The sequence below is a fragment of the Gorilla gorilla genome, chromosome 23 (genome assembly GCF_029281585.2).
Source record: "Gorilla gorilla gorilla isolate KB3781 chromosome 23, NHGRI_mGorGor1-v2.1_pri, whole genome shotgun sequence".
Lineage (NCBI taxonomy): Eukaryota > Metazoa > Chordata > Mammalia > Primates > Hominidae > Gorilla > Gorilla gorilla.
In genome coordinates, this window is record NC_086018.1 from 48,273,550 (window position 1) to 48,300,705 (window position 27,156).

General features: G+C 57.9%; 2 protein-coding genes across 22 annotated transcripts in view; both read right to left on the reverse strand.

Moving 5' to 3' along the window:
- The window catches only part of TUBGCP6 (tubulin gamma complex component 6), a 28,241-nt gene extending 7,957 nt beyond the window's left edge, over nt 1-20,284 (reverse strand). For 3 of the 5 annotated variants that reach the window (XR_010133116.1, XM_055374383.2, XM_055374382.2), the window contains exons 1-10: nt 19,361-20,284; nt 15,850-16,013; nt 7,363-7,573; nt 3,455-3,628; nt 2,006-2,127; nt 1,536-1,679; nt 1,098-1,176; nt 832-941; nt 252-343; nt 15-154 (exon numbers count right to left, since the gene is read on the reverse strand). Coding sequence is in view for 4 of the 5 variants with exons in the window: in XM_055374383.2 (XP_055230358.1) it covers nt 15-154; nt 252-343; nt 832-941; nt 1,098-1,176; nt 1,536-1,679; nt 2,006-2,127; nt 3,455-3,628; nt 7,363-7,573; nt 15,850-16,013; nt 19,361-20,101 (1,977 nt within the window). In the remaining variant the exon portion in view is untranslated. The remainder of the gene's footprint in view (nt 1-14; nt 155-251; nt 344-831; nt 942-1,097; nt 1,177-1,535; nt 1,680-2,005; nt 2,128-3,454; nt 3,629-7,362; nt 7,574-15,849; nt 16,014-19,360) is intronic. The other 2 variants (XM_019018437.4, XM_031007364.3) reach the window with 1 other exon arrangement.
- Nucleotides 20,285-20,824: 540 nt separating this feature from the next.
- Nucleotides 20,825-27,011, reverse strand: HDAC10 (histone deacetylase 10). 17 transcript variants are annotated; one of them, XM_004063681.5, is made up of 20 exons: nt 26,641-27,011; nt 26,438-26,572; nt 26,098-26,194; nt 25,734-25,831; nt 25,531-25,635; nt 25,306-25,374; nt 24,999-25,125; nt 24,774-24,839; nt 24,502-24,561; nt 24,333-24,422; nt 24,037-24,143; nt 23,896-23,963; nt 23,561-23,816; nt 23,363-23,447; nt 22,546-22,637; nt 22,350-22,406; nt 21,969-22,047; nt 21,581-21,763; nt 21,346-21,498; nt 20,825-21,201 (listed from the first exon to the last, which is right to left on the reverse strand). In XM_004063681.5, exons 1-20 carry the CDS (start codon nt 26,697-26,699, stop codon nt 21,178-21,180), a joined length of 2,010 nt encoding a protein of 669 aa, XP_004063729.2. In that variant the 5' UTR covers nt 26,700-27,011; the 3' UTR covers nt 20,825-21,177. The 17 variants fall into 17 exon arrangements, with proteins under 17 accessions (XP_004063729.2, XP_004063730.2, XP_018873958.2 ...); XM_004063682.5 differs by lacking the exon at nt 24,502-24,561 and having other exon boundaries at nt 26,641-26,944; XM_019018413.4 differs by lacking the exon at nt 24,037-24,143 and having other exon boundaries at nt 24,502-24,530; nt 26,641-26,944.
- Between the last annotated feature and the right edge of the window lie 145 nt (nt 27,012-27,156).

Sequence of the window (27,156 nt, forward strand, 5' to 3'; positions counted from 1 at the left end):
GAGCCCCTCCTCACCCGAGGGCAGCAGAGCTTCAGCAGGTTAATGGTCTTTCCGCAGACGTATATGTCGTGGGCAATGTGCTTCAGAAACACGGGAACACAGTCCTCCACCTCTTTGGAGATGAGCACGTAGCCATGTGTCCAGTACGACTTATCTAAGGTAGGGTGAACACCAGGGTGGCCGGCATGGCCATGGCCCTGAACCCAGGCCCACAGGCACAGACCCCTGCCCCGCAATCAGCTGCCACCTACCTCGGAAGCTGAGGTACTCATGGTTCACCTGAATCATGAACTCGCCATAAGCGTCTCTGAACACCCCGCTGTACACCCAGTCGTGGATGAACCTGCAGTGGGGGAAAAGCAGGGGTAGGTGTGGTCAACGGAGAGGTGGGTGGGGCGTGGCTGTCAGTGAGGGGCGGGGCAGGGGCGTGGCTGTCAGTGAGGGGCGGGGCAGGGGCATGGCTGTCAGTGAGGGGCGGGGCAGGGGTGTGGCTGTCAGTGAGGGGCAACGTGGGGGCGTAGCTGTGAGAGGTGGGGTGGGGTGTGGCCATCCATGAGGGGCGGGATGGAGTGGGGGCAGGGTGGGGGGTGTGGAGTGGGGGCAGGGTAGGGGGTGTGGAGTGGGGGCAGGGTAGGGGGTGTGGAGTGGGGTTCGGGTGGGGGGTTGGGGGCTCCTGCCCAGTCCACCTATCCTGCCCTCCCCCCCTTCCTGTGTGATCCCCACATTCAGCAGGTGATCCCCACATTCAGCAGGTGTCTGACAAGGGACCGCTCTCAAGTGTCTGCCTGGTGGGAGTGCGCGCCCGCCACGCCTGCCCAGCCCACTGCCCACCGGGTGTAGGGCTCGCAGCTGGTCTTCAGCAGGGACAGCAGTACAGGGTAGTGCTCATTGCTGCAGTTGTGCAGAGCCTCCTGGTAGAGGTAGGACAGCAGCTTCACGCCCTGCAGACCGCAAAGGGGGTGGGGGGCAGCTCAGCACACCCTGCGCTGGGAGTGAGGCGCAGCCCTGCCGGCAGCAGCCCTCCAGGGACATGCTCAGCCACCCCCGTTTCCTGGAGCCCACCAGGCTGACACACTCGGCAGGGACGCACAACTCACGGTGGGAAACGCGGCCCTGGGGCCTCCTCCACAGGTGCCCGGGAGCACAGCGCCAACACCACAGAGCTCGGCCAGGTACCTAGACCCAGAGGCAGGATGAGACCAGGTGACCGGGCTCAGGGTCCCCAGGCCTGGATCAGATCGTGAGCAAAGTCTCCACGTATCTTTATGCTCCCTGGGGCAACTAACTTTAGATGCAGGCTTTAAAAACCACATGCACCCCAACCACCCAGAAACGGGCTCCCTGCAGGACTCGTGCGCAGCCCTGTGCCCCTGCACTGTCCACACACACCCCACTGAAGTACCCACACCCAGCAGGCCCTCCCTCCCAGGATCTGGCCAACACATGAATCACCCTGATCCTCCCACTTCTGGGGGCTGCACCTGAGAGCCCCTCCCATCCACACAGTGGTACCAAGCATCTGCCACAACTCGCACCCTTCACAGCCCAGCTCCCCTGCCCCACAGTGTCTCAGCCCTTGGGTCTCCTCCGCGCTTCCACACTCTGCTCCTCGGCCTGGAAGGTCGCCTCTCCCACTGCTCCCAACGCCCAGCTCCTCACTCTTCCTTCTCTGATGGCACCTGCCAATAGCCCCCGAGCCTGGTTGCTCACTAACCAGCTTGTGTGTACCAGACGCCACATCTCCAGGGACGCTGTGTGCCAATTAGGCAGGAGCCACAGGACCTGGAGGGCCTGGATGGGGCCAGCTGTGGTGGGCCCAAGGCAGACACACCCGCTCAGCACCGGGCACCTGGTGAACTCGGCCGGCCAAGGGCCATCCAGTCGCCTGCTGAGGGCTGTTCTCACAGGCCCTCCTTGCCAGGGAGCAGGGCAAACCCTCCACCACCCAGCAAGCCCCACACTGCTCCCGCAAAGTCCCCTGCTCAGCCGCCATGCTGAGGCTCACCTGAGCTGCCGGCCAAGTTTCTTGAAGAGAAAACCAATGGTGAGGAGGCTCAGGGTGGGCGGAGTGGAAAGGACGCAGGCCCGGTAATACTGCAGGTACCTCCTCAGGCCACTGGTGAAGGCCTGTGGGCAAAGAGGCTGGGAGGAGGGCGGCCAGGCACATGGACGCAGCTGTGCCCAGGGCCTGAGGGGCACCAGTGCTGGGAACAGCGCTTTGTTTCTTGCCTCAGCTCTGGGCTCCATTTCCAAGCAATGGGCCTCTGTGAGCCACGCCCCGCCACCAGGCCAGGTGGAAATGCGGCCCATCCACAAGAAGCCAGAAGCTGTGGCCCACCACCAACCCTTCCTCTCATCTGAGCCCAGCTGCCCCAGGGGCGCCTACCAGCAACCCTTCCTCTCATCTGAGCCCAGCTGCCCCAGGGGCGTGGCAAAGGGGCTGGGGGGGAAACGGCGGCCGTGCTCTGTGCACAGACACTAGTGCTGTGAGGGCTGCAGCTGCTCCGACCACAGCTGTCTCAGTGGCACCAGCATCCTGGGCAACGCCACAGCAGCAGGCCCTGCAGGTCACACTAAGACAGGGGCACCCTGGGCCAATCTCAGTCCACCCACCCCAGGAGCCGCCTGGCTATGCCTGCCGGATGAACAAGAACCACAGTCCAGCCCTTGTCAGCGTCCCCTGCTCTGACCCCTTCTCCACCATCTCTAGCTCTCAAGTCCCCCAGGGCTGAGCCTCTGCCTAGAAGCTCTCCCCGCCCCGTGCAGCTCCCACCATGCCCACCTCCACAGCCCATCTAAGACCTACACCTCACCACATCACCCCACCCGACAGCCCCTGCTGCAGCAGCAACAGTCAAAGGAGGCTGCGCCGCCTGGCTCCTCCAGGGCTCTCTGCCCACCTTCCCCAACACCCTCCTCTCAATCCCCCAAACCCAAATGCCCCATCATCCACCTGCCTGTTCTCTCCCACTCAAGGTTCAGCCCCCGTCCCATGGGCCTCTTCCCAGCACATGAGCCAGCTTTAAGACTCACCAAACAGCAGCTTCCGGAGCCAGACTTGGCTCAGAACTCCCAGCAATGTAAATTCACCCAACAGGAGGGCCCTGCGCTGTCAGTCATCCACAATGTGCCGGGCCCACTGGGGAGCAGGCAGCAAGAGCCCCACTCACGCCTTTCCTGCCCTGCGCACCCCTAATGCTGGCCGCACCTGCCTCCTACACACCCCAGGGCCCACATATCCCAGGGCCCACACACATCTGCCCCAGGTTTCTAGTGAGGTAAAACATCCTCACTGACCCATCCCTCAAGAGCCACTATTGGGTTTCAGATATTAGCAAGGAAAGAAAAGGTTTAGACTCTCTGGTCCTGCAGAAGGACCTCTGAGATTCTCTCTTCCAGGTCGTGTGCACCGTTCTCACAAAGGTGTGTGACAACCACGAGGCGAAGGCCATACCTGGAACACGAGGCCCTTGCTGTACAAAGAGTCCAGGACGGGCTGCAGAGAGAAATGACTCAGGCGCGTGTAGCAGGTCCCATACTCGGCCACTTCCGAGAGCAGGCTGCTGATGCTCTCGGGAGACGCTCCTGACACGTGGACGCCCCGCTTCACCACAAAGGCCTGGGCCGGCTGCACAGGGGCAGAGGACACCGGTCACAGAGGCCAGACACCCAGACCCCCAGTAAGGTGCCGTCTCCCTCCACCCTTGCACCCAACTCCACGCCACCTAGAGTGCCCCCAGGACCCAAAAGCAAATGCCCAGAAGGCATACCCAGAACTCCTACACCGAGGGACCAAACCGAGGCACAAATCCTCACTGACCACACTGAAAAATACATGTTTAAAATGCCAAGTGTAGAAAAGGGTAGAAAAAAACAGAACACCTTCCACAGGACACAAGTACACAGACAGCCTCCTGGGGCAGAAGCTATAAAACATGATGGCCGTGAGACCCGCTCACTTGACTCTTCGGGATGAATTAGAGGAAATGATGGAAGATGCACAAAGACTCGCCACAGGACATTCTCCACAATATGTTTATAACCACAGAGTAGAGACCCCCAATAGAGGGCTCATGACAACCAAAACGAATGGGGTGTAGCAGAAGCCAGAAGGGAGGTTACAGCTGCAAATACCCACGTTAGAAAGGAAAAAAAAATCCCGCATTACAAAGGAACAAGATACCAAACCACAACAGCACCGTGTATACCCTAAAGAGATATTTTAAAAAGAGCTGTTAGGCCAAGCACAGTGGCTCACACCTATAATCCCAGAACTTTGGGAGGCTGAGGCAGGAGGATCACTTGAACCCAGAAGTCTGAGACCAGCCTGGGCAACATAGCAAGACCCCCATCTCTAAAAAAATTTTAAAAGTTAGGCCAAGCATGGTGGCTCACGCCTGTAATCCCAGCACTTCAGGAGGCCAAGGCGGGTGGATCACTTCAGGTCAGGAGTTCATGACAAGCCTGACCAACATGGCAAAGCCCCGTCTCTACTAAAATTACAAAAATTAGCCAGGCGTGGTGGTGTGCACCTGTAGTCCCAGCTACGCAGGAGGCTGAGGCAGGAGAATTGTTGAATACGGGAGGCAGAGGTTGCAGTGAGCTGAGATCACGCCTTTGCACTCCAGCCTGGGAGACAGAGCAAGACTCCATCTCAAAAAAAAAAAAAAAAAATTAAAAATTAGCCAGCCGTGGTGGTGCATGCCTGTTGGTCCCAGCTACTCGGGAGGCTGAGGCAGGAGAATCAATTTGAGCCTAGGAAGTTGAGGCTGCAGTGAGTCATGTTTGAGCCATTGCACTCCAGCCTGGGTGATCCTGTCTCCGAAAAAAAAAAAAAAAAAGAAAAGAAAAACAGGCTGGATGCAGTGGCTCACATCTGTAATCCCAGCACTTTGGGAGGCCGAAGCAAGCGGATCACTTGAGGTCAGGGGTTTGAGACCAGCCTCACCAACATGGTGAAAACCCATCTCTAATAAAAACAAAAATTAGCTGGGTGGGGTAGTGCACGCCTATAATCCCAGCTACTCAGGAGGCTGAGGCAGGAGAATTGCTTAAACCCAGGAGGAAGAGGTTGCAGTGAGCTGAGATCACGCCATTGCACTCCAGCCTGGGCAACAGAGCGAGACTCTATCTCAAAAAACAAACAAACAAAAAAAGCAGTTAAACCCAAAACTAGCAGAAGGAAACAAATAATAATTAGAGCAGAAATAAATACAGAGTAGGCCAAGCACAGTGGCTCACACCTGTAACACCAACACTTTGGGAGGCCAAGGTGGGTGAAATCACTTGAGGTCAGGAGTTTGAGACCTCCTGGTCAACATGGTGAAACCCCATCTCTACTAAAAATACAAACATTAGCCAGGCGTGCTAGTCCATGCCTGTAGTCCCAGCTACTTGGGAGGCTGAGGCAGGAGAATCGCTTGAACCCAGGAGGCGGAGGCTGCAGTGAGCTGAGATCACACCACTGCACTCCAGCCTGGGCAACAGAGTGAGAATCCATCTCAAAAAGAAAAAAAAAAAATACAAAATAGAAAAACAATAGAGAGAACCAAACAAAAAGCTAGCTCTTTGAAAAGATCAACAAAATTGACAAGTCTTAGCTAGAATAATTAAGAAAAAAGATGACTAGGGCCGGGCACGATGGCTCACGCCTGTAATCCCAGCACTTTGGGAGGCCAAGACGGGCGGATCACAATGTCAGGAGATCAAGACCATCCTGGCTAACATGGTAAAACCCCATCTCTACTAAAAATACAAAAAATTAGCTGGGCGCGGTGGCGGGTGCCTGTAGTCCCAGCTACTCAGGGAGGCTGAGGCAGGAGAATGGTGTGAACCCAGGAGGCGGAGCTCGGAGTGAGCCGAGATCGCGCCACTGCCCTCCAGCCTGGGCCACAGAGCGAGACTCCATCTCAAAAAAAAAAAAAAAAAAAAGATGACTATGAAAACAAGAGAAAAAAATCAAGTTACTAAAATCAGAAATGCAAAGTAGGGGCCGGGTGTGGCGGCTCACACTTGCAATCCCAGGACTTTGGGAGGCTGAGGCAGGCAGATCACTTGAGCCCAGGAGTTCGACACCAGCCTGGGCAACACGGCAAGACCCCATCTCTTCAGGCATTTTAAAAATTAGCTGGGTGGGCCGGGCGTGGTGGCTCATGCCTGTAATCCTAGCACTTTGGGAGGCTGAGGTGGGCAAATCACCTCAGGTCAGGAGTCAAAAGACCAGCCTGAGCAACATGGTGAAACCCCGTCTCTACTAAAAATACAAAAATTAGCCAGCCGTAGTGAGATGCACCTGTAATCCCAGCTACTCGGGAGGCTGAGGCAGGAGAACTGCTTGAACCTGGGAGGCAGAGTTTGCAGTGAGCCGAGACCGTGCCATTACACTCCAGAATGGGCAACAGAGCGAGACTCTGTCTCAAAAAAAAAAAAAGAAAGAAAAAGAAAAGAAAAAAAATGAGGTGAATGTGGTGGCACGTGCCTGTAGTCCCAGCTACATGGGAGGCTAAGGTGGGAGGATTGAGATTCAGCCCAGGAGGTCGAGGCTACTGTGAGCTGTGATGGTGCCACTGCACTCCAGCCTGGGCAAGAGAGAGACCCTGTCTCAAAAAAAAAAAAGAGAGTCAGGGTTGGTTCCACACAATAAGGCTATCCCCACAACAGACAAGATGAGCTATGAGCACGGTGTTGAGAACAGGCGCCCTCAGCGCCGGCAGCACCTGGAGCTTGCTGCTGAGCACTTTTCTGGGGCAGTCACTGGCTGTGCTTCTAGTCCATTCTGAAGTCTAAGAATGGCCACCATAAAAGAACATTTAAGACAAAGGAAGGGGATGAGCACTTAAATGAAAAAGCTGCAGAGCAAGACTTCATTTTTCTGAATATATCCATTCACTTCTCCAGTGCCCAGCAAGAGGGCTGGCTAAACTGCAGCTGGTGCCAGAACCAGCAAGTCCCGGCCCCATCCCGGATGACACCGCATCCAGTGAGAAGAGCAGAGCAGGCCCCAATCTCGGGACGCTCTTGGCAGGCAGATGCTCCTCCCGAGCGGTGGGAAGGCTCGGAAGGTGCCTGGCACTTCAGGACGGAAATGGAAATGGAGGGAGGAACATTTTCTATCGCTTTGCCGACAGCAATAAACATGTTATTTCTCTGCAGTTTTTTAAAAGGACATTAATAAATTAACACTTTTTAGAACCAAAATGGGATGATGCTGGCTGTCATCACTGGTGGCCCTGGGAGCTGGCCTTCCCTGCCACTCCCCACTCCCTGCACTGGGGCTTGTTCTGCCCCATAAAGGGCTGGGCACTGCGTGGTGGAGGGCAGGCCAGCCCCACACCACTGTGGCGGGGAGTGAGCAGTTCTCACCTGGCAGAGGGAAAACGTGGCAGACACGACCCCAATCAAGACGTTCAGCACGTCTTTCACCAGCTCGCACTCCTTCACCAGCACGGGCTGCGGGGCCTGTAGGACGCCCCCGGCAAGCAGCTGGAGCTCCCCTTGGCGGAGCCTGCAGAACTTGTCGAAAGCGTCCCTTCCCGCCTCCGTCAGGTAAGGTTCCTCTCTGTGGCCAGGGGGGCTGCGAGGGGGGCAGAAGAGAGGCCATGAGCAGACGTGGTGACCTGCACCTCAGCACCAGGGTGCTTTCTCTCAGGAATGGGCATGAACAGAAGAACAGAAGTGATTCAAAACAATAAACTCTAAGAAACATAGCCAGGTACGAATGTCAGCTCACCACCCAGCCTTCTGTGGATGCTGCTGCTGTGAATACCACCACGATCGATTCTATCAGGACAACTCACGTGGAAAGTGTTCCAGGGCACCTGCCTGGGGTCCTGGGCATGGCCACGGGTATCCGACTGGCCCAGCCCTGGAAGAGCACCCCAGGCCACGCCAATGGCCCTCAAGATGGTGATTCACTCATAAAGTATTCTTCTGTTAGAAACAAAACAAGATTTGTACACCCATGTACACAACAGCATCCACACCCTGTCCGTGGCAGCATCCACACCCTGTCCATGGCAGCATCCACACCCAGGTCCATGGCAGCATCCACACCCAGGTCCACGGCAGCATCCACACCCCTGTCCACAGCAGCATCCACATCCAGGTCCACTGCAGCATCATCCACACCCCTGTCCACAGCAGCATGCACATCCAGGTCCACTGCATCATCATCCACACCCCCTGTCCACGGCAGCATCACCCACACCACCTGTCCACGGCAGCATCACCCACACCCCCGTCCACAGCAGCATCACCCACACCCCCGTCCACAGCAGCATCTACACCCAGGTCCACAGCAGCATCATCCACACCCCCTGTCCACAGCAGCATCACCCACACCCCTGTCCACAGCAGCATCCACATCCAGGTCCACTGCAGCATCATCCACACCCCCTGTCCACGGCAGCATCACCCACACCACCTGTCCACGGCAGCATCACCCACACCCCCGTCCACAGCAGCATCACCCACACCCCCATCCACAGCAGCATCTACACCCAGGTCCACAGCAGCATCATCCACACCCCCTGTCCACAGCAGCATCACCCACACCCCTGTCCACAGCAGCATCCACATCCAGGTCCACTGCAGCATCATCCACACCCCCTGTCCATGGCAGCATCACCCACACCACCTGTCCACGGCAGCATCACCCACACTCCCATCCACAGCAGCATCACCCACACCCCCGTCCACAGCAGCATCCACATCCAGGTCCACTGCAGCATCATCCACACCCCCTGTCCATGGCAGCATCATCCATACCCCATCCATGGCAGCATCCACACCCCCTGTCCACAGCATCATCATCCACACCCCTATCCACAGCAGCATCCATACCCATCCACGGCAGCATCATCCACACCCCCATCCACAGCAGCATCTACACCCAGGTCCACAGCAGCATCATCCACACCCCCTGTCCACAGCAGCATCACCCACACCCCCTGTCCACGGCAGCATCACCCACACCCCCGTCCACAGCAGCATCTACACCCAGGTCCACAGCAGCATCATCCACACCCCCTGTCCATGGTAGCATCACCCACACCCCTGTCCACGGCAGCATCACCCACACCCACCCATGGCAGCATCACCCACACCCCCGTCCACAGCAGCATCCACACCCAGGTCCACAGCAGCATCATCCACACCCCCTGTCCATGGCAGCATCACCCACACGCCTATCCATGGCAGCATCACCCACACCCACCCATGGCAGCATCATCCACACCCCTGTCCACAGCAGCATCCACACCCAGGTCCACAGCAGCAGCATCCACACCCAGGTCCACGGCAGCATCACCCACACCCCCGTCCACAGCAGCATCTACACCCAGGTCCACAGCAGCATCACCCACACCCCCTGTCCATGGCAGCATCACCCATACCCCCGTCCACAGCAGCATCATCCACACCCCCTGTCCACGGCAGCATCACCCACACCCCCGTCCACAGCAGCATCTACACCCAGGTCCACAGCAGCATCATCCACACCCCCTGTCCACGGCAGCATCACCCACACCCCTGTCCACGGCAGCATCACCCACACCCACCCATGGCACCATCACCCACACCCCCATCCACAGCAGCATCCACACCCAGGTCCACAGCAGCAGCATCCACACCCCCTGTCCACGGCAGCATCACCCACACCCCTGTCCATGGCAGCATCACCCACACCCACCCATGGGAGCATCATCCACACCCCTGTCCACAGCAGCATCCACACCCAGGTCCACAGCAGCATCATCCACACCCAGGTCCACAGCAGCATCATCCACACCCAGGTCCACGGCAGCATCGCCCACACCCCCGTCCATGGCAGCATCATCCACACCCCTATCCACGGCAGCATCATCCACACCTCCTGTCCACGGCAGCATCACCCACACCCCCGTCCACAGCAGCATCTACACCCAGGTCCACGGCAGCATCACCCACACCCCCTGTCCATGGCAGCATCACCCATACCCCCGTCCACAGCAGCATCTACACCCAGGTCCACAGCAGCATCATCCACACCCCCTGTCCACGGCAGCATCACCCACACCCCCGTCCACAGCAGCATCTACACCCAGGTCCACAGCAGCATCATCCACACCCCCTGTCCACGGCAGCATCACCCACACCCCTGTCCACGGCAGCATCACCCACACCCACCCATGGCACCATCACCCACACCCCCGTCCACAGCAGCATCTACACCCAGATCCACAGCAGCATCATCCACACCCCCTGTCCACGGCAGCATCACCCACACCCCTGTCCATGGCAGCATCACCCACACCCACCCATGGCAGCATCATCCACACCCCTGTCCACAGCAGCATCCACAGCCAGGTCCACAGCAGCATCATCCACACCCCCTGTCCATGGCAGCATCACCCACACCCCCGTCCACAGCAGCATCTACACCCAGGTCCACAGCAGCATCATCCACACCCCCTGTCCACGGCAGCATCACCCACACCCCTGTCCATGGCAGCATCACCCACACACACCCATGGCAGCATCATCCACACCCCTGTCCACAGCAGCATCCACACCCAGGTCCACAGCAGCATCATCCACACCCAGGTCCACAGCAGCATCGCCCACACCCCCGTCCATGGCAGCATCCACACCCGGGTCCACGGCAGCATCATCCACACCCCTATCCACGGCAGCATCCACCCCCCCCGTCCACGGCAGCATCAGCCACACCCCAGTCCACAGCAGTATCCACACCCCTGTCCATGGGAACATCATCCACAACCCTATCCACTGCAGCATCATCCACACCCGTGTCCATGGCAGCATCCACACCCCAGTCCATGGCAGCATCTACACCCCTATTCACGGCAGCATCATCCACATCCCTGTCCACTGCAGCATCATCCACACTCCTGTCCATGGCAGCATCCACATCCCTGTCCACGGCAACATCCACATGCCTATCCACACCCCCGTCCACGGCAACATCATCCACAACAGCCAGGGGGAGAGGAGCCTGAGCCCCTGACGGAGGAGGATAAACACAGACCGTCCGTGCAGACCCCCGCCCATCATTCAGCCTTAAAAAGGAAGGCAGCTCAGACACATGCTCCAGAAGGCACGGCACTCAAGGACGCCGTGCGGAGTGCAATGAGCCATCACAAAACACTGTCTCCACAGGGACAGCGCTCGAGGACGCCAAGTGGAGTAAAATGAGCCATCACAAAACACTGTGCAACTCCACTTACATGAGGTCCCTACAGTGGCCAAAATCCTAGAGACAGAAAGTGGAGGTCAGGTGCGGTGGCTCATGCATATAATCCCAACACTCTGGGAGGCCAAGAAAGGCAGATCACAAGGTCAGGAGTTCAAGACCAGTCTGGTCAACATGGTGAAACCCTGACTCTACTAAAAACACAAAAATTAGCTGGGCGTAGTGGCAGGCATCTGTAATCCCAGCTGCTCAGGAGGCTAAGGCAGGAGAATGGCTTGAACCCAGGAGGTGGAGGTTGCAGTGAGCCAAGATCGTGCCACTGCACTCCAGCCTGAGCAACAGAGCAAGACTCCATCTCGGGAAAAAAAAAAAAGTGGAGTGAATGGGGAGCTGTTTAATGGGTTCAGAGTTTCCTGCAGACTTGCTGTGCAGCAGCGAAAATACACAAAGCATTACAAAGCTGTACAACTGGTTAAGACGGTAAAAACATTATATAAATTTTACTGCCCCACCTCAGAAAAACCGTAAGAGATGGATACAGAAAAAAAATTCACAATTCTTTTTTTTGAGATGGAGTCTCACTCTGTCACCCAGGCTGGAGTGCAGTGGCACGATCTTGGCTCATTGCAACCTCTGCCTCCTGGGTTCACACCACTCTCCTGCCTCAGCCTCCAGAGCAGCTGGGACTACAGGCACGGGCCACCATGCCTGGCTAATTTTTTATATTTTTAGTAGAGATGGGGTTTCACCGTGTTAGCCAGGATGGTCTCGATCTCTTGACCTCGTGATCCGCCCACCTCAGCCTCCCAAAGTGCTGGGATTACATGCGTGAGCCACTGCACCTGGCTAAGTTCACTAATTTTTAAGACAGTAACAGGTAAGGTGGGCTGGTACAGGCAGCCCTGGGCACATGCAACTCTGAGGAAATTTGCCTTCTGCTGGTGCTGAGGCTGTGAAACCACATGTACTGGCACTGCACACACTCACACCCCCATCCTCCCTGCAAAAACAATCAGCTCCAAGAAACACACTTTTACTGGCCACCTCTGCTATGAAGAGGGTGGGCTGGAGGGGGCAGGAGGAAGGAGACCAGCCCTGAGGTGTCCAGTCAGCAGGTGGCGCCGCTCTGGACCCCAGACGCCTGCCCAGGCTCCCTCAGGATGAGATGAGCATGAGAAAGACACAGCCTCTCAGAGCCTCTGTCTGCCCCCCGCATTTCTTCCTGCAGATGGCCTCGGCATGGGTGCAGGCTGTGGGCACAACCCTGTTTCCCCCTGCAGCCACTTCCACCCCATCTCCTCCAGGACTGGCCCCCAGCACTGCCATGGCTGCACACCCCTCTTGGTGACTCAGAACTGAGGGAAAAAAAGCCCACAGCGGAAACACAAAGACACAGCGCAGGATCCTGCAGGCTCTGGAGTAAACACCCCCCGCCCCAACAGGTCCCCAGAGAGAACACAGCCCAAAATGTAGCAAACTGCTTCCCCCAGATGGGTGGCACATGCAGAGAAAGAGACCATTCCAGGGTCTGAAAGGCCTCCCTCCGCCTTAACCCAGCCCTTGCAGCTCAGCAGCAGGGAGGGCCGTGAGCAGTCGGACAATGGTGGCTCTCAGGGTGGGCAACAGCAGGGGAGAGTGGCCCCCCGTGGGGTCTTGGGACCTGTGGGAAAGCAGGGTTGATGTCTTGGAGAGTGGAGAGGGCTCAATTTCTGGCTAGGCGGCAGTTTCTTTAGCCACCTGCTGGTCAGAGCTCATCACAGCAGGAAACTAGCAGGTGGCTGGGATTTAAAATGAAACAAGACCAAACGATTTGCCAAAGGAACTTGAACCACAGCATCAGGCTGACCCGACTGCAGTGTCAGGGGGTGTGGGATCAGGGAGTAGAGGGGCCCAGGAGACGTAAACTCAGGTCCAGCCACTGTGTGGCCCTGTGCAGGTCAGCCACGGGACACCGAGATGACCACAGCACTTTCACTCTGCAGGGCCCTGGGCAGAGAAAGTCCCTACAGGAGCTGCCCAGGCTGTGCTCAGCACACTGCCAGGCACATAGCAGCACCTCCCTGTAGGAACCACCGCCGGGGCCCACCGTGCCGCAGCTCCGCAGCCTAGGAACCACTGCCAGGCCCCACCGTGCCGGAGCTCCACAGTCTCCAGCGTATTCAGAACAGGGTGATGAGGAGAGTGAGTGACCATGTCTCCTCATCAGCAACCCAAAAAAATGAACCTAGAGAAGGGGGAGTTAATAAATGAAATACAGCCAGCACGGTGGCTCCTGCCTGTAATCCCAGCACTCTGGGAGGCCGAGGCGGGTGGATCACCTGACGTTGGGAGTTCAAGACCAGCCTGACCAACATGGAGAAACACCATCTCTACTAAAAACACAAAATTAGCCAGGCGTGGTGTCCCATGCCTGTAATCCCACTGTAATCCCAGCTACTTGGGAGGCTGAGGCAGGAGAATCGCTTGAACCCAGGAGGCAGAGGTTGCAGTGAGCCAAGATTGCGCCATTGCACTCCAGCCTGGGCAACAAGGACAAAGAAAGAAAAAGAAAAGAAAGAGAGAGAGAGAGACAGACAGACAGACTTATGAGGGAGAGTTTGGGGAACCTAGTTTGTTTAGGATGAAAGGAGTTGCCTAATTATGGTGAGCTGAAGAATGTTCCAGGTGAAGGGAACCTGGTGTTGGAAGGTTCTGAGTTTTTACAAAAATTAGCTGGGCATGGTGGCAGGTGCCTGCAATCCCAGCTACTCAGGAGGCTGAGACAGGGAGAATTACTTGAACCCGGGAGGCGGAGGTTGCAGTGAGCTGGAGATGGTGCCACCGCACTCCAGCCTGGGCAACAGAACAAGACTCCGCCTCAATAAATAAATAAATACAAAAAAAAAAACAGAAAAAAATACCATTAGCAGACATGTACAGAATAAAGCAATAACTTGTAGGGCCAGTTTTTTTTTTTTTTTTTTTTTGAGACGGAGTCTCGCTCTGTCACCCAGGCTGGAGTGCAGTGGCGCGATATCCGCTCACTGCAAGCCCCGCCTCCCGGGTTCACGCCATTCTCCTGCCTCAGCCTCCCCAGTAGCTGGGACCACAGGCACCCGCCACCACGCCTGGCTAAGTTTTTGTATTTTTAGTAGAGATGGGGTTTCACTGTGTTAGCCAGGATGGTCTCGATCTCCTGACCTCGTGATCCACCCGCCTCAGCCTCCCAAAGGCCAGTTTTTAAACGTGTGAGGGATTGGCAGAGAGCAGGACCATGAGATTTGCTTTGACTGATGCACCAGCAGGAAATGACATAGCAGGAAGGCCCTGGCAGTCAGGATAAGGCCACCACCACCGTGCTGGGAAGCAGGGAGACAGCCAACCCTGAGGGAATCTTCATGATGTCAGGAAAGCTCGCCCGCCCAGGGGCACATGCTCCTGTCCAGGCTGCCAGAGCCCAGCCACTGCATCCCAGAGCACTCAGCTCCCGGCCAGCCCTGACTCTTTCACCCAACACTCCCCAAACCGATACCCACAGGATCACCAGCGGACTGGATGTGAACGGGGCATTCCATGGCCAAACATTTGGGGAAATGCGTGTTTTTTTGTTTGTTTTTTGTTTTTGAGACAGTCTCACTCTGTCACCCAGGCTGGAGTGCAGTGGTGCAATCTCGGCTCACTGCAAACTCCACCTCCCGGGTTCAAGTGATTCTTGTGCCTCAACCTCCTGAGTAGCTGGTGGGATTACAAGCGAGCACCACCACGCCCAGCTAATTTTTGTATTTTTAGTAGAGACGGGGTTTCACCATGTTGCCCAGGCCAGTCTCAAAATCCTGACTTCAAGTGATCTGCCCGCCTCAGCCTCCCAAAGTGCTGGGATTACAGATGTGAGCCACCGCGCCCAGGCGAAATGCATATTCTCTGCCTGGGTTCTGGGAGTTATCAAAAGATACCACCACATTAAAGACTCTGAGAGGTGCTGAGTGCAGAGGCCTCTGGACCCAGGTGAGCCAGGGAGTGAGTGGCTACCGCATCCAGAGAGCAAGCTGCTGGCACCAGTCAGGAAAAAGCTGCTGCAGCTGGAGCTTCTCATCACCCAGACTGCCCCTCCCAACTCCTCCAGACACAGACGGAAAAGGTTCCGTGTTCATCAGCACCCCAATTCCTCTAGACATGAATGGAAAAGGCTCCTTCATCAGCACCCCATGCCCAGTGAGCATTTCTTCCTGGCACTAATCACACAGCCTGCCAGGCAGCTCTCTTGCTCTTAAGGACATAACTTAGCTGCCCCGACTGCTCTGCCTGGCAGGTGTGATCTGGTTACTGGCACAGGGAGGGGAGCTCTGCCCGACAGGTGTGATCTGGTTACTGGCACGGGGAGGGGAGCTCTGCCCGACAGGTATGATCTGGTTACTGGCACGGGGAGGGGAGCTCTGCCCGACAGGTGTGATCTGGTTACTGGATGGGGAGGTGAGGCCTCCTTAAAGGCTGTTAGTGCTTTCCCCTCTGCATCTCTCCTAACTCCCAGGACTCAGTCAATTTTGGACACTAGCTTAGGTTACTAACCCATAACAACTGCCTGGACCCCTGAGTACACAACGCCCCCCACACACCCCGTCCAAGGCCACGCTCATGCAGGGGTAGGGGCACTGCATGCCAAGGCAAAGAAGGGTACACACCAGCCGACTCGCTCCCAGCACCTCCGCTTGCTGGCCTCATAGGTGAGTGCGGCTTCCCACAGGTCCACGTCTGGGGTCACGCTGGGCTCAGACTGGGAATCAGGAGTCAAGTTGGACGCTGACTGGAATCCTTCGTCTTCCCACTGATCCACACTCGGTGGGACCTGGAGACACAGGGAAGGGCAAACCGCCACTTATTGCTGTGTCCACGTTTCATCCAAGGGCGATGAGAATTCCAGGAACTTTATGCAAAGACCTAACAAAATGTTTCTTCTGTTTTTCTCAAGCGCATGTGTACCATACAATGTTTCCCACCAATAAGCCATTTAAGGAATTAAACAAAATAATTCGTCAAGGCTGCCAATTTCCAATTCCATGTAACACACAAGCCTCAGCGGAACTTAAGAGTGAAACTTTTTGAGATGCCTCAGACCTGGAAATTCCAATGTGGGGAACCCAGAATTAAAAAAATCACACTCAACATTAAAAAACTACTGTACACCGGGGCCAGGCGCAGTGGCTCACGCCTGTAATCCCAGCACTATGGGAGGCTGAGGCGGGTGGATCACCTGAGGTCAGGAGTTTGAGACCAGCCCGGCCAGCATGGTGAAACCCCGTCTCTACTAAAAATATAAAAATCGGCCAGGCGTGGTGGTGGGCACCTGTGGTCCCAGCTACTCGGGAGGCTGAGGCAGAAGAACTGCTTGAACCCGGGAAGCGGAGGTTGCAGTGAGCCGAGATTGCGCCACCGCACTCCAGTCTGGGCGGCAGAGCAAGACTGTGGGCAGCAAGCCACCCAGATGCCGAGGCAAGAGACCGAGGGCACGAGCTGTTCTAGTATAATAAAATATAAAGAACAAGAATAGTTACACTATAGATCATAAATATGATTATACATGAATGTTATTAATCATTAGTTTGTAGCAATTACTCTTTATTCCAAGATTATAATAATCTTCGCTCTACAATTATAACTTAGGAGAAACCAGGCCATACAGAGATAGGAGCTGAAGGGGCATGGTGAGAAGTGACCAGAAGACAAGAGTGTGAGCCTTCTGTCATGCCCAGACAGGGCCACTAGAGGGCTCCTTGGTCTAGTGGTAATGGCAGCACCTGGGAAGACGCCCATTACCTAGCGGACCTTGGTCTAGCGGTAGCGTCAGTGCCTAGGAAAAGCACCCACTACTTAGCAGACCAGGAAAGGGAGTCTCCCTTTCCCTGGGGGAGTTAGAGAAGACTCTGCTCCACCACCTCTTGTGGAGGGCCTGACATGACTCAGGCCCACCCGCAGTTATCCAGAGGCCTAAACGTCTCCCTGTGATGCTGTGCTTCAGCAGTCACACTCCTAGTCCGCATTCATGTTCCATCCTGTACACCTGGCTCTGCCTTCTAGATAGCAGTAGCAAATTAGTGAAAGTACTAAAAGTCTCTGAAATGCAGAAATAATGGTGTAAGCTGTCTCCTCTCTCTTTCTCCGCTTCGGCTGCCAAACAGGGAAGGGCCCCCTGTCCAGTTGACACGTGACCCACGTGACGTTACCTATCATTGGAGATGACTCACACTCCTTACCCTGCCCCTTTTGCCTTGTATCCAATAAATAACAGCGCAGCCTGGCATTTGGGGCCACTACTGGTCTCCACGTGTTGGTGGTAGTGATCCCCCGGGCCCAGCTGTTTTTTCTTTTATCTCTGTCTTGTGTCTTTATTTCTACCATCTCTCGTCTCCGCATATGGAGAGAAAAACCCACAGACCCTGTAGGGCTGGTCCCTACACAAGACTCCATCTCAAAAAAAAAAAAAAAAAAAAAAAGAACAATCAGGCCGGGCTCACGCCTGTAATCCCAGCACTTTGGGAGGCCGAGGCGGGCAGATCACGAGGTCAGGAGATAGAGACCATCCTGGCTAACACGGTGAAACCCCGTCTCTACTAAATATACAAAAAATTCGCAGGGCGTGGTGGCAGGCGCCTGTAGTCCCAGCTACTCAGGAGGCTGAGGCGGGAGAATGGCGTGAACCTGGGAGGCAGAGCTTGCAGTGAGCCAAGATTGTGCCACCGCACTCGAGCCTGGGCGACAGAGCGAGACTGTGTCAAAAAAAAAATCAAATCAAATAAAAAAATAAAAATACAAACATATAAAATACAAAAATTAGCTGTGTGTGGTGACGCACACCTGTAGTCCCAGATACTTAGGAGGCTGAGGCAGGAGAATCACTTGAACCCAGGAGATGGAGGTTGCAGTGAGCCGAGACCACACCACTGCACTCCAGCCTGGGCGACAGAGCAAGACTTGTCTCAAAAACAAAAAACAAAACTGCTGTACACCAAGACATTTGCTGTAGCATTATGTATGTTTCTAAATCATCTAGCTATGGCATAAGAATAGAACGACTAGTAACAATGTATCCTTTTGGCAACACTGATAAAGCAATAAAATACAAAACTCAAATGAGGAGCTACAGCGTACCACGGTAAAGCCTCAGGCGACAGACAACAAAAACATACCCAATTGCAGGAATTACAGAACATGAACACTTTTGCCACACGTGGCTACTGAGCACTTGAAATGTGGCTTGTGGGGCTGAGGAACTGAGTATTTTATTTTGTTTTAATTAACTTCAATTTAAACAGCAGCTCTAGAAGGCAGAGGTGGCTTAACAACATACCCCATTAGGTAAAGATGAAAAGCAGCATGTTGCTTTGGCCGGCAGGTGGGCAGCACTGTCGCTGCAGAGGAGGGTGGCCGCCAGTAAGCCCGCTCCAGCAGCCCCACCTCAGGACAATGCAGCCACCAGACTATCCCCCCTTTTACCATGATAAAAGGAAGGTCACCGGGCCGGGCACAGTGGCTCATGCCTGTAATCCCAGCACTTTGGGAGGCCGAGACGGGTGGATCATTTGAGGTCAGGAGTTGGAGACCAGCCTGGCCAACATGGTGAAACCCCGCCTCTACTAAAAATACAAAAATTAGTTGGGCATGGTGGCTCACGCCTGTAATCCCAGCACTTTGGGAGGCCGAGGCAGGCAGATCAAGAGGTCAGGAGTTCAAGACCAGCCTAGCCAGCATGGTGAAACCTGGTCTCTACTAAAAATACAAAACTTAGCTGGGCGTGGTGGCATGCACCTAAATCCCAGCTACAGCTACTCGGGAGGCTGAGGTAGGAGAATCACTTGACCCCGGGAGGCGGCGGTTACAGTGAGCCGAGATCGCGCCACCGCACTCCAGCCTGGGCAACAGAGCAAGACTCCATCTCAAAAAAAAAAAAAAAAAAAAATTAAGCCGGGCGTGGTGGCAGGTGCCTGTAATTTCAGCTACTCGGGAGGCTGAGGTACGAGAATTGCTTGAGCCCAGAAAGTGGAGGCTAAGGTGAGCCAAGATCGCGCCACTGCACTCCAGCCCGGGTGACAGAGTGAGACATTGTCTCAAAAAAAAAAAAAAGAAGAAGAAGAAAGGTCACAGGAAGCATTTTCCAAACCCCGAGAGAGATGAAAGAGGAAAAACTAAACATTCTACCTTAATAGCCAGCCCAGAGAGGTCCGCATTGTCTGGCACGGGGGGCAGGCCCAGTCGGACGTCCATGTCATAAGTGCGGCTGTGCACAAGGGCCCCGAAGAGCGAGACCCGGGTGTCTCTCTCGAACCTGTCACCACAAGGGTCACCAAATGAGAAGAGCCCGACGGTGGGCAGGCCAGTGCCTGGAGCAGCCTCCATAACCTGAAGTGTTTCCTGGATCATGGTGTGACACAAACACTCTTCTCTGGAGATGAGAGACTGAACGTCCATCTCAAACACACTCAGGTCGTCGCAATCATAGCCGCTGTACGGAACGTTTCTCCCCACATGCTTGTTGTTAAGGAAGTAGTCTCGTTTTCTCGGCAGAACTTGAGGGGGACCACTCCCTGCCAGCTGAACCAGGAGGTCCAAAACAGACCCCACCTCCAAAAGCGGACAGCAAGGGGCTGCTTCAAGCTCCTCCACAAGCTCCTCCAAACGGTCGGCCTTGGGGCCCAGGCCACCCACTCTCAAGTCAAAGGACAACATGAGGATCTTGTTTCTCGCTGGTAGTTTGGACATGTCAGGCTGCAGCTGTTGAGTGTCATCTTGAAAAAGATTTGTGAAAAGAGCATTGTAGGCCACCTTCTTGAGGCTCCGCTTTGCCCTCTTCCGGTTCACACTGCGCTGGCCCAGGTGAGTCTTGGCAGCCGGCAGGAGGGCCTCACACAGGTCGTCGAACAGCTGCGTGATGCTGGCCATGCCCCCTCTCAGCTCCGGGCCCCCGGCGTGCGGGAAAACACCTCACCCGGGCTTCACTCACGCTCCGGAAGACAGGGAGTGAGAGAGGGTCTGAAGAGGCTCAATGACAGGCGGCCTCTCCAATGCCGAAGCTCAGAACTGGTATTTTTAAAGGAGGCCTTGCGGTCGCTCTACTCAGAGTAAACACGCCCTGCCCTCCCCAGCCCAAGCACGCTGCCCGGCGCCCGGCAGCCCACCAGAAGCCAGCTCGGCGTTTCTTCTTATTCAGTGGCCCTCAACCTTTAGGGAGTCACAGAACCGTGGCAAAACCGAAGAACGAAACGCGCGCCCGCGCAGTACAGCGGACGAACTCGGCTTTGCAACCCGTTCTTCGGGACCCACGAGAGGAGACGGCCAGGAGAGGGTGCCACTCCGAGGGTCGTGGGCAGCGGAGAGTCTGGGGGCTCAGCCGGGTGGGTCCCGGGTTCTAGCCTGCACGTCCACCCGTTCTCCAGGCCTCAGCCGTGGAAAGTGCCCACGGCTCCCGCTCCCGCCGCCTCCGTCGCGTCACAGCCGCGCCAGTGTGAAGAGCACTAGGGCGGGCGCGCCGGAAATACGTCACGGGAACGCAGGCAGCGCGTGAAGTTGGTGAGGCCGGGGCCGCGGCATACTTCCGGCCTGAGTCCGGCACCGCGGGTGAGAGACCGAGGCCGAGAGTGCTCAGTAAAGGAGGCAGAGCCAGGGTTTCGTTTGACCGATGTTTACTAACGGCGCAAAGGCGGGGAGCGAAGCGCAGCGGGGCGCAGGGGCCGGAACGGGACCGAGGGTGGGTTGCATGGGCCTCGGTGGGACGGGCCGGGGCGCGATGGGTGGGGCGGGAGCGAGGTGAGGTGAGGGGTGGAGCGGGGGAAGCACGGGTGGGAGGGAGCGGGGCGAGTGGGGGAGCGAGGGGAGGTGCGGGGCGCGGGGATTGGGAGTGGGCGGGGTTCCGTGCCCCAGAGTCGAGGGAACCGTGGGCTTGGGGTCCGGATCGCGGCCGCGGGGCGCTGGCGTGCGGTGTCATTTCTGCGGGGTAAATGCTCCCACCTTGGCCGATTTCAAGCCACCAGGTGAGGATGGCACTACAGGAGGAGCCGAGAAGAGGCGCGCAGTTGGCCTCCGGCGCTGGAGCTGGTTCAGGGCACTCCCCTGCCCTGCCCTCCCCACCGATCTCTGCGGCAGAGCCAGGCCCCAGGGCAGGGCCATGCCTCCGCAGTCAGGCTAACCTGCAACATCTTCCACTGAGGTTCCAGCTGCCCTCTCAGGTACATCAGGGCCTGGACGTCCTCTGGGGAGGCCACAGAGGAAGGGCCTAGGCTAGGAGGTGCCTCTCCATTCAGCACCCGGGCCAAGATCCCTGCTAGCTGGGGTGTGGAGTCCTGGACCAGGGGCGAAGACGGAAGCAGTCACTGGTCCTTCCCCTCGTCCCACCCCGCAGCACCTCCACCCTGCCCAGCTTACCTCCTCCAGGAGGGCCAGGACTCGGCCCCCTGCCAGCCCCCGAAGCATTGCAGCCAGGAGTGCAGCGTGGGGGCCCTGCAGGCCATGGCCAGGCCCCAGCGCCACCAGCACCAGGTCAGGCTGGAAGCCGTAGGCCAGGGGCAGCACCAAGCCCAAGATGCAGCTCAGGAAACCACCGGTCATCTGTGGGGACAGCAGAGCCCAGCTCCTCATCTACTGACACCTGCTGGCTCTGGCCTCCCAACCTCCCAATCTCAGGGCCCCTGGAGTAGGAGCAGGGAGACAGGAAGGACCAGAGGCCTGCTATCATGACAATGCCAGCAAACAGCAGCTGTACACATCCATGGGCTCCCCAGCACCTGCCTTGCCGCGTGGCATGGTCACTCACCACTGGCAGTGGCGTGGAGACGTGGAACATGGATAGGGCAGCCGCCTCCTTGCCCCTGATGTTCAGCCACAGACTCCTCCTTCCAGGACCCAGGTGCATAAGTGTAAGGCCCTGCTCACCCTCCTGAGCCCAGACCACAGAGGCAGAGGTGGAAGAGCATTCACGGGGCCATGGGCAGGGGTGCTGTGACTGCTGAGCCTCTGTGCTGGAGACCCACCTGGCATTGCCTCCAGCAGCCCTTCTCCCAAACCCCAGCTGAGGAAGGCTCCATTCAGCACCACACAGTGCCCCACCCACCCGTCACCCTGGGGCCCAGGCACACGTCCATCACATGCCCGTCCACATGCATGGCTGGACATATGCAAGACCTGAGAGTCCTACCCGTCATGGGCGAGGTCTGGAGGCCGGTCCAGCTGTCCCAGGGCCACGCACAGCAGCCTGGAAGAAGAGCTGGCCTCAGGACAGTTGTTCATGTTGTCCAGAGTCCATTCCCAGAACTCTCTGTGCTTGGCCAGCCAGGATAGGGGTGCCCACAGGTCCTGCCGTCAGAGGCTCAGGATGGCCAAGTGAGGCTTACCTCTGGGCTCCGTGGGACAGGCCTCTCCGAACAGCCACATCCAGGGTGGCTGCTGCAGCAGAGGCTGGAGTGGCTGCTATACCACTGTTCACCTGTGGGATGAATAAACAGTGGAGAATGAGGCACTAACCAACTCCCAAGCCAGGTAAACAGATCCACAGTTCCCTTCATTCGGTGTGTCTCTGTGGCTACTGTCAGCCACACGTCTTCTTACACTAAGGTCAATCACTCCATTTCTGTAAATAAGATGCTTACGTCTATAATTTTTTTTTTTTTTTTTTTTTTTAGAGAGGCAGGGTCTCGTTCTGTAGCCAGGCTGGCGTGCAGTGGCGCACCACAGTCTCAAACTCCTGGGCTTAAGCGATCGTCCTGCCTCAGCCTCCTAAGTAGCTGAACTACAGGCACACACCACCACGCTTGGCTGACTTTTTTATTTTTTGTGGAGACAGGGTCTCCATATGTTCTCTAGGCTGGTCTTGAACTCCTGGGCTCAAGCGTTTCTCCCACCTTGGCCCCCCAAACTGCCGTTATTACAGGCATGAGCCACTGCACCCTGCCTAAATGTATACTTTAAATCACCCCCTTCACCTCTCTGCCAAAGAGCATTTAACTGAAGAAGCTGAGGTCAGAGGTCAGACACACTAGTGATCCCCACCCCTGGGGCTGTGCTGGGAACAGTTCCTGGCACAAGGCAATGTTCACATCCATGTGGTTCTGTACCACCCAGCCCTCCTCTGGACAGGCCACATCTCGTTGGCAGGTCCTGGTCCCTGCCCCTAGGTCCACAGCATCCCCATCCTCTCCCAGGTGCTCCCACCTGCCCATCCAGCATCCCATCTAAGAGGTACAGGAGCTTCCCAAGTGCAGTGAGGGCCTCCTCCCGGGCCAGGGACTCGTGTGGCCTGTGGTGGACAGACCAGAGGGACACACAGACACGGAGTGACCGCAGGTCAGGCACACACAGGCACAGGTGTAGATGCAGCCCCATCCTTCTCCCCAGGCCAGCCCTGCCCACCTGGCCCAGGCTTCTGTCTCCTCCCTCAGGGCTGACCCTTCCTGTTGGATGACGTCAGGGGGCAGGACCAATGTGATATCCGGTGCTGTCAGGGCAACAGCGGTGCGGACAGAGGGTGCGGGGCAGAGGCACGGCTGGTCCAGGAGGGAGCTCGGTGCAGATGCAGCTGCCTTACACACTGGACCCCCAGGCAGCAGAGGTGGAGGCCTCCCCTCTGGGGAGTGGCTGCTGGGGCTCATCGGCACAGCGGTCACATCTAGGGACAGTTCGGAGTCATAGCCACTGCACGGGAGCCCGAGGTGGGATCCTGCAGCCTAGCACCCGGCCACACTGACCTTGCAGCTGGAGGCTCTTCCAGTGCGGGGCCTGGGCAGCACGGGCACTCCGGATGGACTCTAGGGCACTGTGGGGGAGACACAACAGTCGTGACACCTGGTCTCACACCCCAGCCCTGCCCGTCCTACCTCCCCTCGCACCTCTGACATGGCACCATTGGCCCTGACAGGGGTGGGGCCGGGTCACCCAGCAGCGTCTGTACTGTCATGCACACTGACTCCGCCAGTGACTCCAGGTGGTAGCCGCCCTGGGAGGAGGGTGGAGACATGATTGGGGCAGGGATATCACTGGGATGGGGTGTCACCGGGAGAGCCCCTGCCTGGCTCTATCCCGGGCAGGACGCCCCTCCCAAATACCCCGTGGGCACCTGGCTCCCATGCTCCTGACCCCCAGGCCTCTGGCCCAGAGACCCTCCCTGTGTGCCCTCCCCAGTCACCTCCAGCACGGCGCAGACCCGGCCGCCGGCCAGCACCTGCAGCAGCTGTGTGAGGTGGGCGAAGCACTCTGGCGTGGCCTGCATTTGCCCCTGGAACCAGAGCCATGTGTGATGGGGGACCTGGGCCCCAGGACCCCAGAAGCCCTCCCTGGCAAGGCAAGGCCCTCACCTCAGGGTCCCCGATGGCTGAGTCAAATCCTGCCGAGACCAGCACCAGCTCAGGGTCAAACTACAGGCCAGGCCGGAGTGGGGAGGGTCGACAGAGAGGGGCTGGAGCCCGGGTGAGGGCGAGCCAGGCCCATCCCATCCCCTCCTGAGCACCTTCCCCAGCCACACAGGAGTGAGACAGCTCATAACCCTCCTCCTGCCTTCACTGGCGCACTCCAGGCACAAGGTCCCCCTCCCACCCGGCTGCCCTGGGGGAGCCCTCCATGCAGTCACCTCAAAGGCCAGTGGGAGCAGCAGGTGCAGGAAGGCAGCCACGTAGTCAGCGTTTCCCATCCCGACCTGGCAGGACATCCCAGGCTACATCCTGAACTGTGGGGCAGGGGAGGGGCCCAGGGGGAGGGAGCTGGGTGGGGACCTGGGGCTTGAGGGTGAACTGTGGGGTGGGGAAGGGGCCCGGGGGGGGGGCTGGGTGGGGACCTGGGGCTTGAGGGTGAGCACCTGGTTCCAGGGCAGGTTGACAGTGAAGCCGAGGCCCTGGCCCCGCCCCACTGCGTCTGCATCTGACTCTCGCAGGAAAGGCCAGAAGCGCCCATGCTCATAGCGGTGCCAGGAGAAATAAAGGACGCTGCCAACAGCCAGCCAGGGCCAGAGGTCAGAAGTCAGGACCCTCAACAGCTCTACAGCTCCCTGTAGAATGCTGACCCCTGAGCACATGTCTGTATCTCACCCCTGGATTTTCCCAGGCCAGGCTGTGCACCCAAAAACTGGGGCTGCAGGGAAGGGTGGTTTCCACACCCCTGCTCACCTGGGGTCATCCTCAAAGAGATACTGGATCCCCTGGCCATGGTGCACATCCCAGTCCACGACGAGGATCCTGGGTACAGACAGCGCTGGTGGCAAAGGGGCAGGGCCTCCCACCTCCAGGAGCCCAGCCAGGGATGGGAAGGTGCTGGCTGGGTTCTCTCGCCTCCTGCGCCGCCCCTTGCTGTGTGGCCTGGGCCCACACCCCTGCAGCCAGCCTGGCACACACCTGTGTAGCCCGTGTTTCTGCTTGGCATGTGCAGCTGCTATGGCCACATTGTTGAACACGCAGAACCCGTTGGCAGCCGCCCTCTGGCTGTGGTGCCCGGGAGGCCTACGGCGTGAGAGTAGGATTTGGATCACGTCAGGGTCGCCATGGCCCCTCACAGGGCCACCCACGGAGGAGCAGCCAGGGGAAGGGGCAGCTCTCACCTCACCAGGGCAAGCCCATTTTGCACAGCTCCAGTGAGCACAGCATCCACCAGCTGCAGTCCAGCCCCTGCGGCCAGCCGCGCACAGTGAAAGGTACTCTGTGGGCGCAGGGGCTAAGATGAGCCCCCTGCCTTCCCTGCTGCCCTTTGCAGGCCATACCCACACTTGTGCCAGGCTGCAAGACACCAGCTGCTGAGCAGAACAGGCCAGCCCCAGGCTCTGGCAGTGCCAGCAGGCAGGTGTGCAGGGCAATGTCACGTGTATGGACCAGGGGACACTGGCTGGGGTTGGCAGCCATGGCTGTGAACGCGCAGAGGCACGTGCATGTGTGTCTGCACAGGTGAGTGTGTCCAGGGACACGCACCGGGTGGAAGTAGATGGCGTCGAACTGTCCGGACAGCGCCTGCAGCTCCTCCTTGCCTAGGACCTGGGTCTCCCTGACCAGGGATACATACTCTGGGCTGCGTGCAGATGGGCAGGCAGGAGAGGCAGGGTCACCAGCAGGAGCAGGGGGGCAGGAGGCGGGGACCTGGGATTCGTGGTGGGAGTGGCCACCCTGTCACTTCCTCAAGCCTGTGAGCCCACCCGAGGTGCATAGGGAGAGGCTCTGTATTCGAGGCTGGCAGGCTCGGGGTAGGCCCAGGTTGTTAGGTTTCTAGCTGGGCTGCCCGCTCCCCCATCGTGGGGCCTGCGCCCGTCCTGACCTGTGCACCAGACCCAGCTCCTCTTCCGAGGCCTCGCGGGCTGACAACCGCAGACACCTCTGTTCCAGGCCGCGCTGCCGCAGGCGATCCAGGGCTGCGGTCAGGCGCTCAGGACGCTCAATCTCGCACTCGGGGCTGGGGCAGATGAGGAGCTCAGTTCAGAGGTCCCTCCCCGCACCCCACCTCGGCCAGGTCCCACTTACTCGTCCCAGAGCAGCCGGGTGGCCGTCATGTCCTCATGGTACACAAGCGCGGTCCCCATGGCTGCGCCGTGGTCACCCTGGGTTCCCAAACGCCCTCGCTAGCGGTGCCTGCCACTGCCCGTCCCCACCTTCGGCCGGGAGCAGCCGCAGGCCTGGGACCTGCCTGGGGCGCAGGCGGGCGGCGGGCACCGGCCTGGGCGGGAGCGCACAGAACCTAGGCAGGCTCCGGGATCCCAGGAGCGCAGAAGGCGCGGAGCGAGGCTGCAGTCGAAGGGGGAGGCTCCCCGCGCCTGGCTTCCGGCTTCCTCGCCTCGGACCTGGGTCCCGCCCCGCGCCCTGCTCCCGGTCGCTATCGCGAGCTCCGCCCCGGAGCCAGGAACCAGCGGGCGCGGAAGCCTCGGCGCCCCGAGCCGCCAGCCCTCGGAGCTGCGCTGCGGCTCCGCCTCCCCCTTGGCCCCGCCCCGATCCCCTCCAAGAGGGGCGGGGTCCCCCGGCCCTACGCGAGTGGTCGCCGCC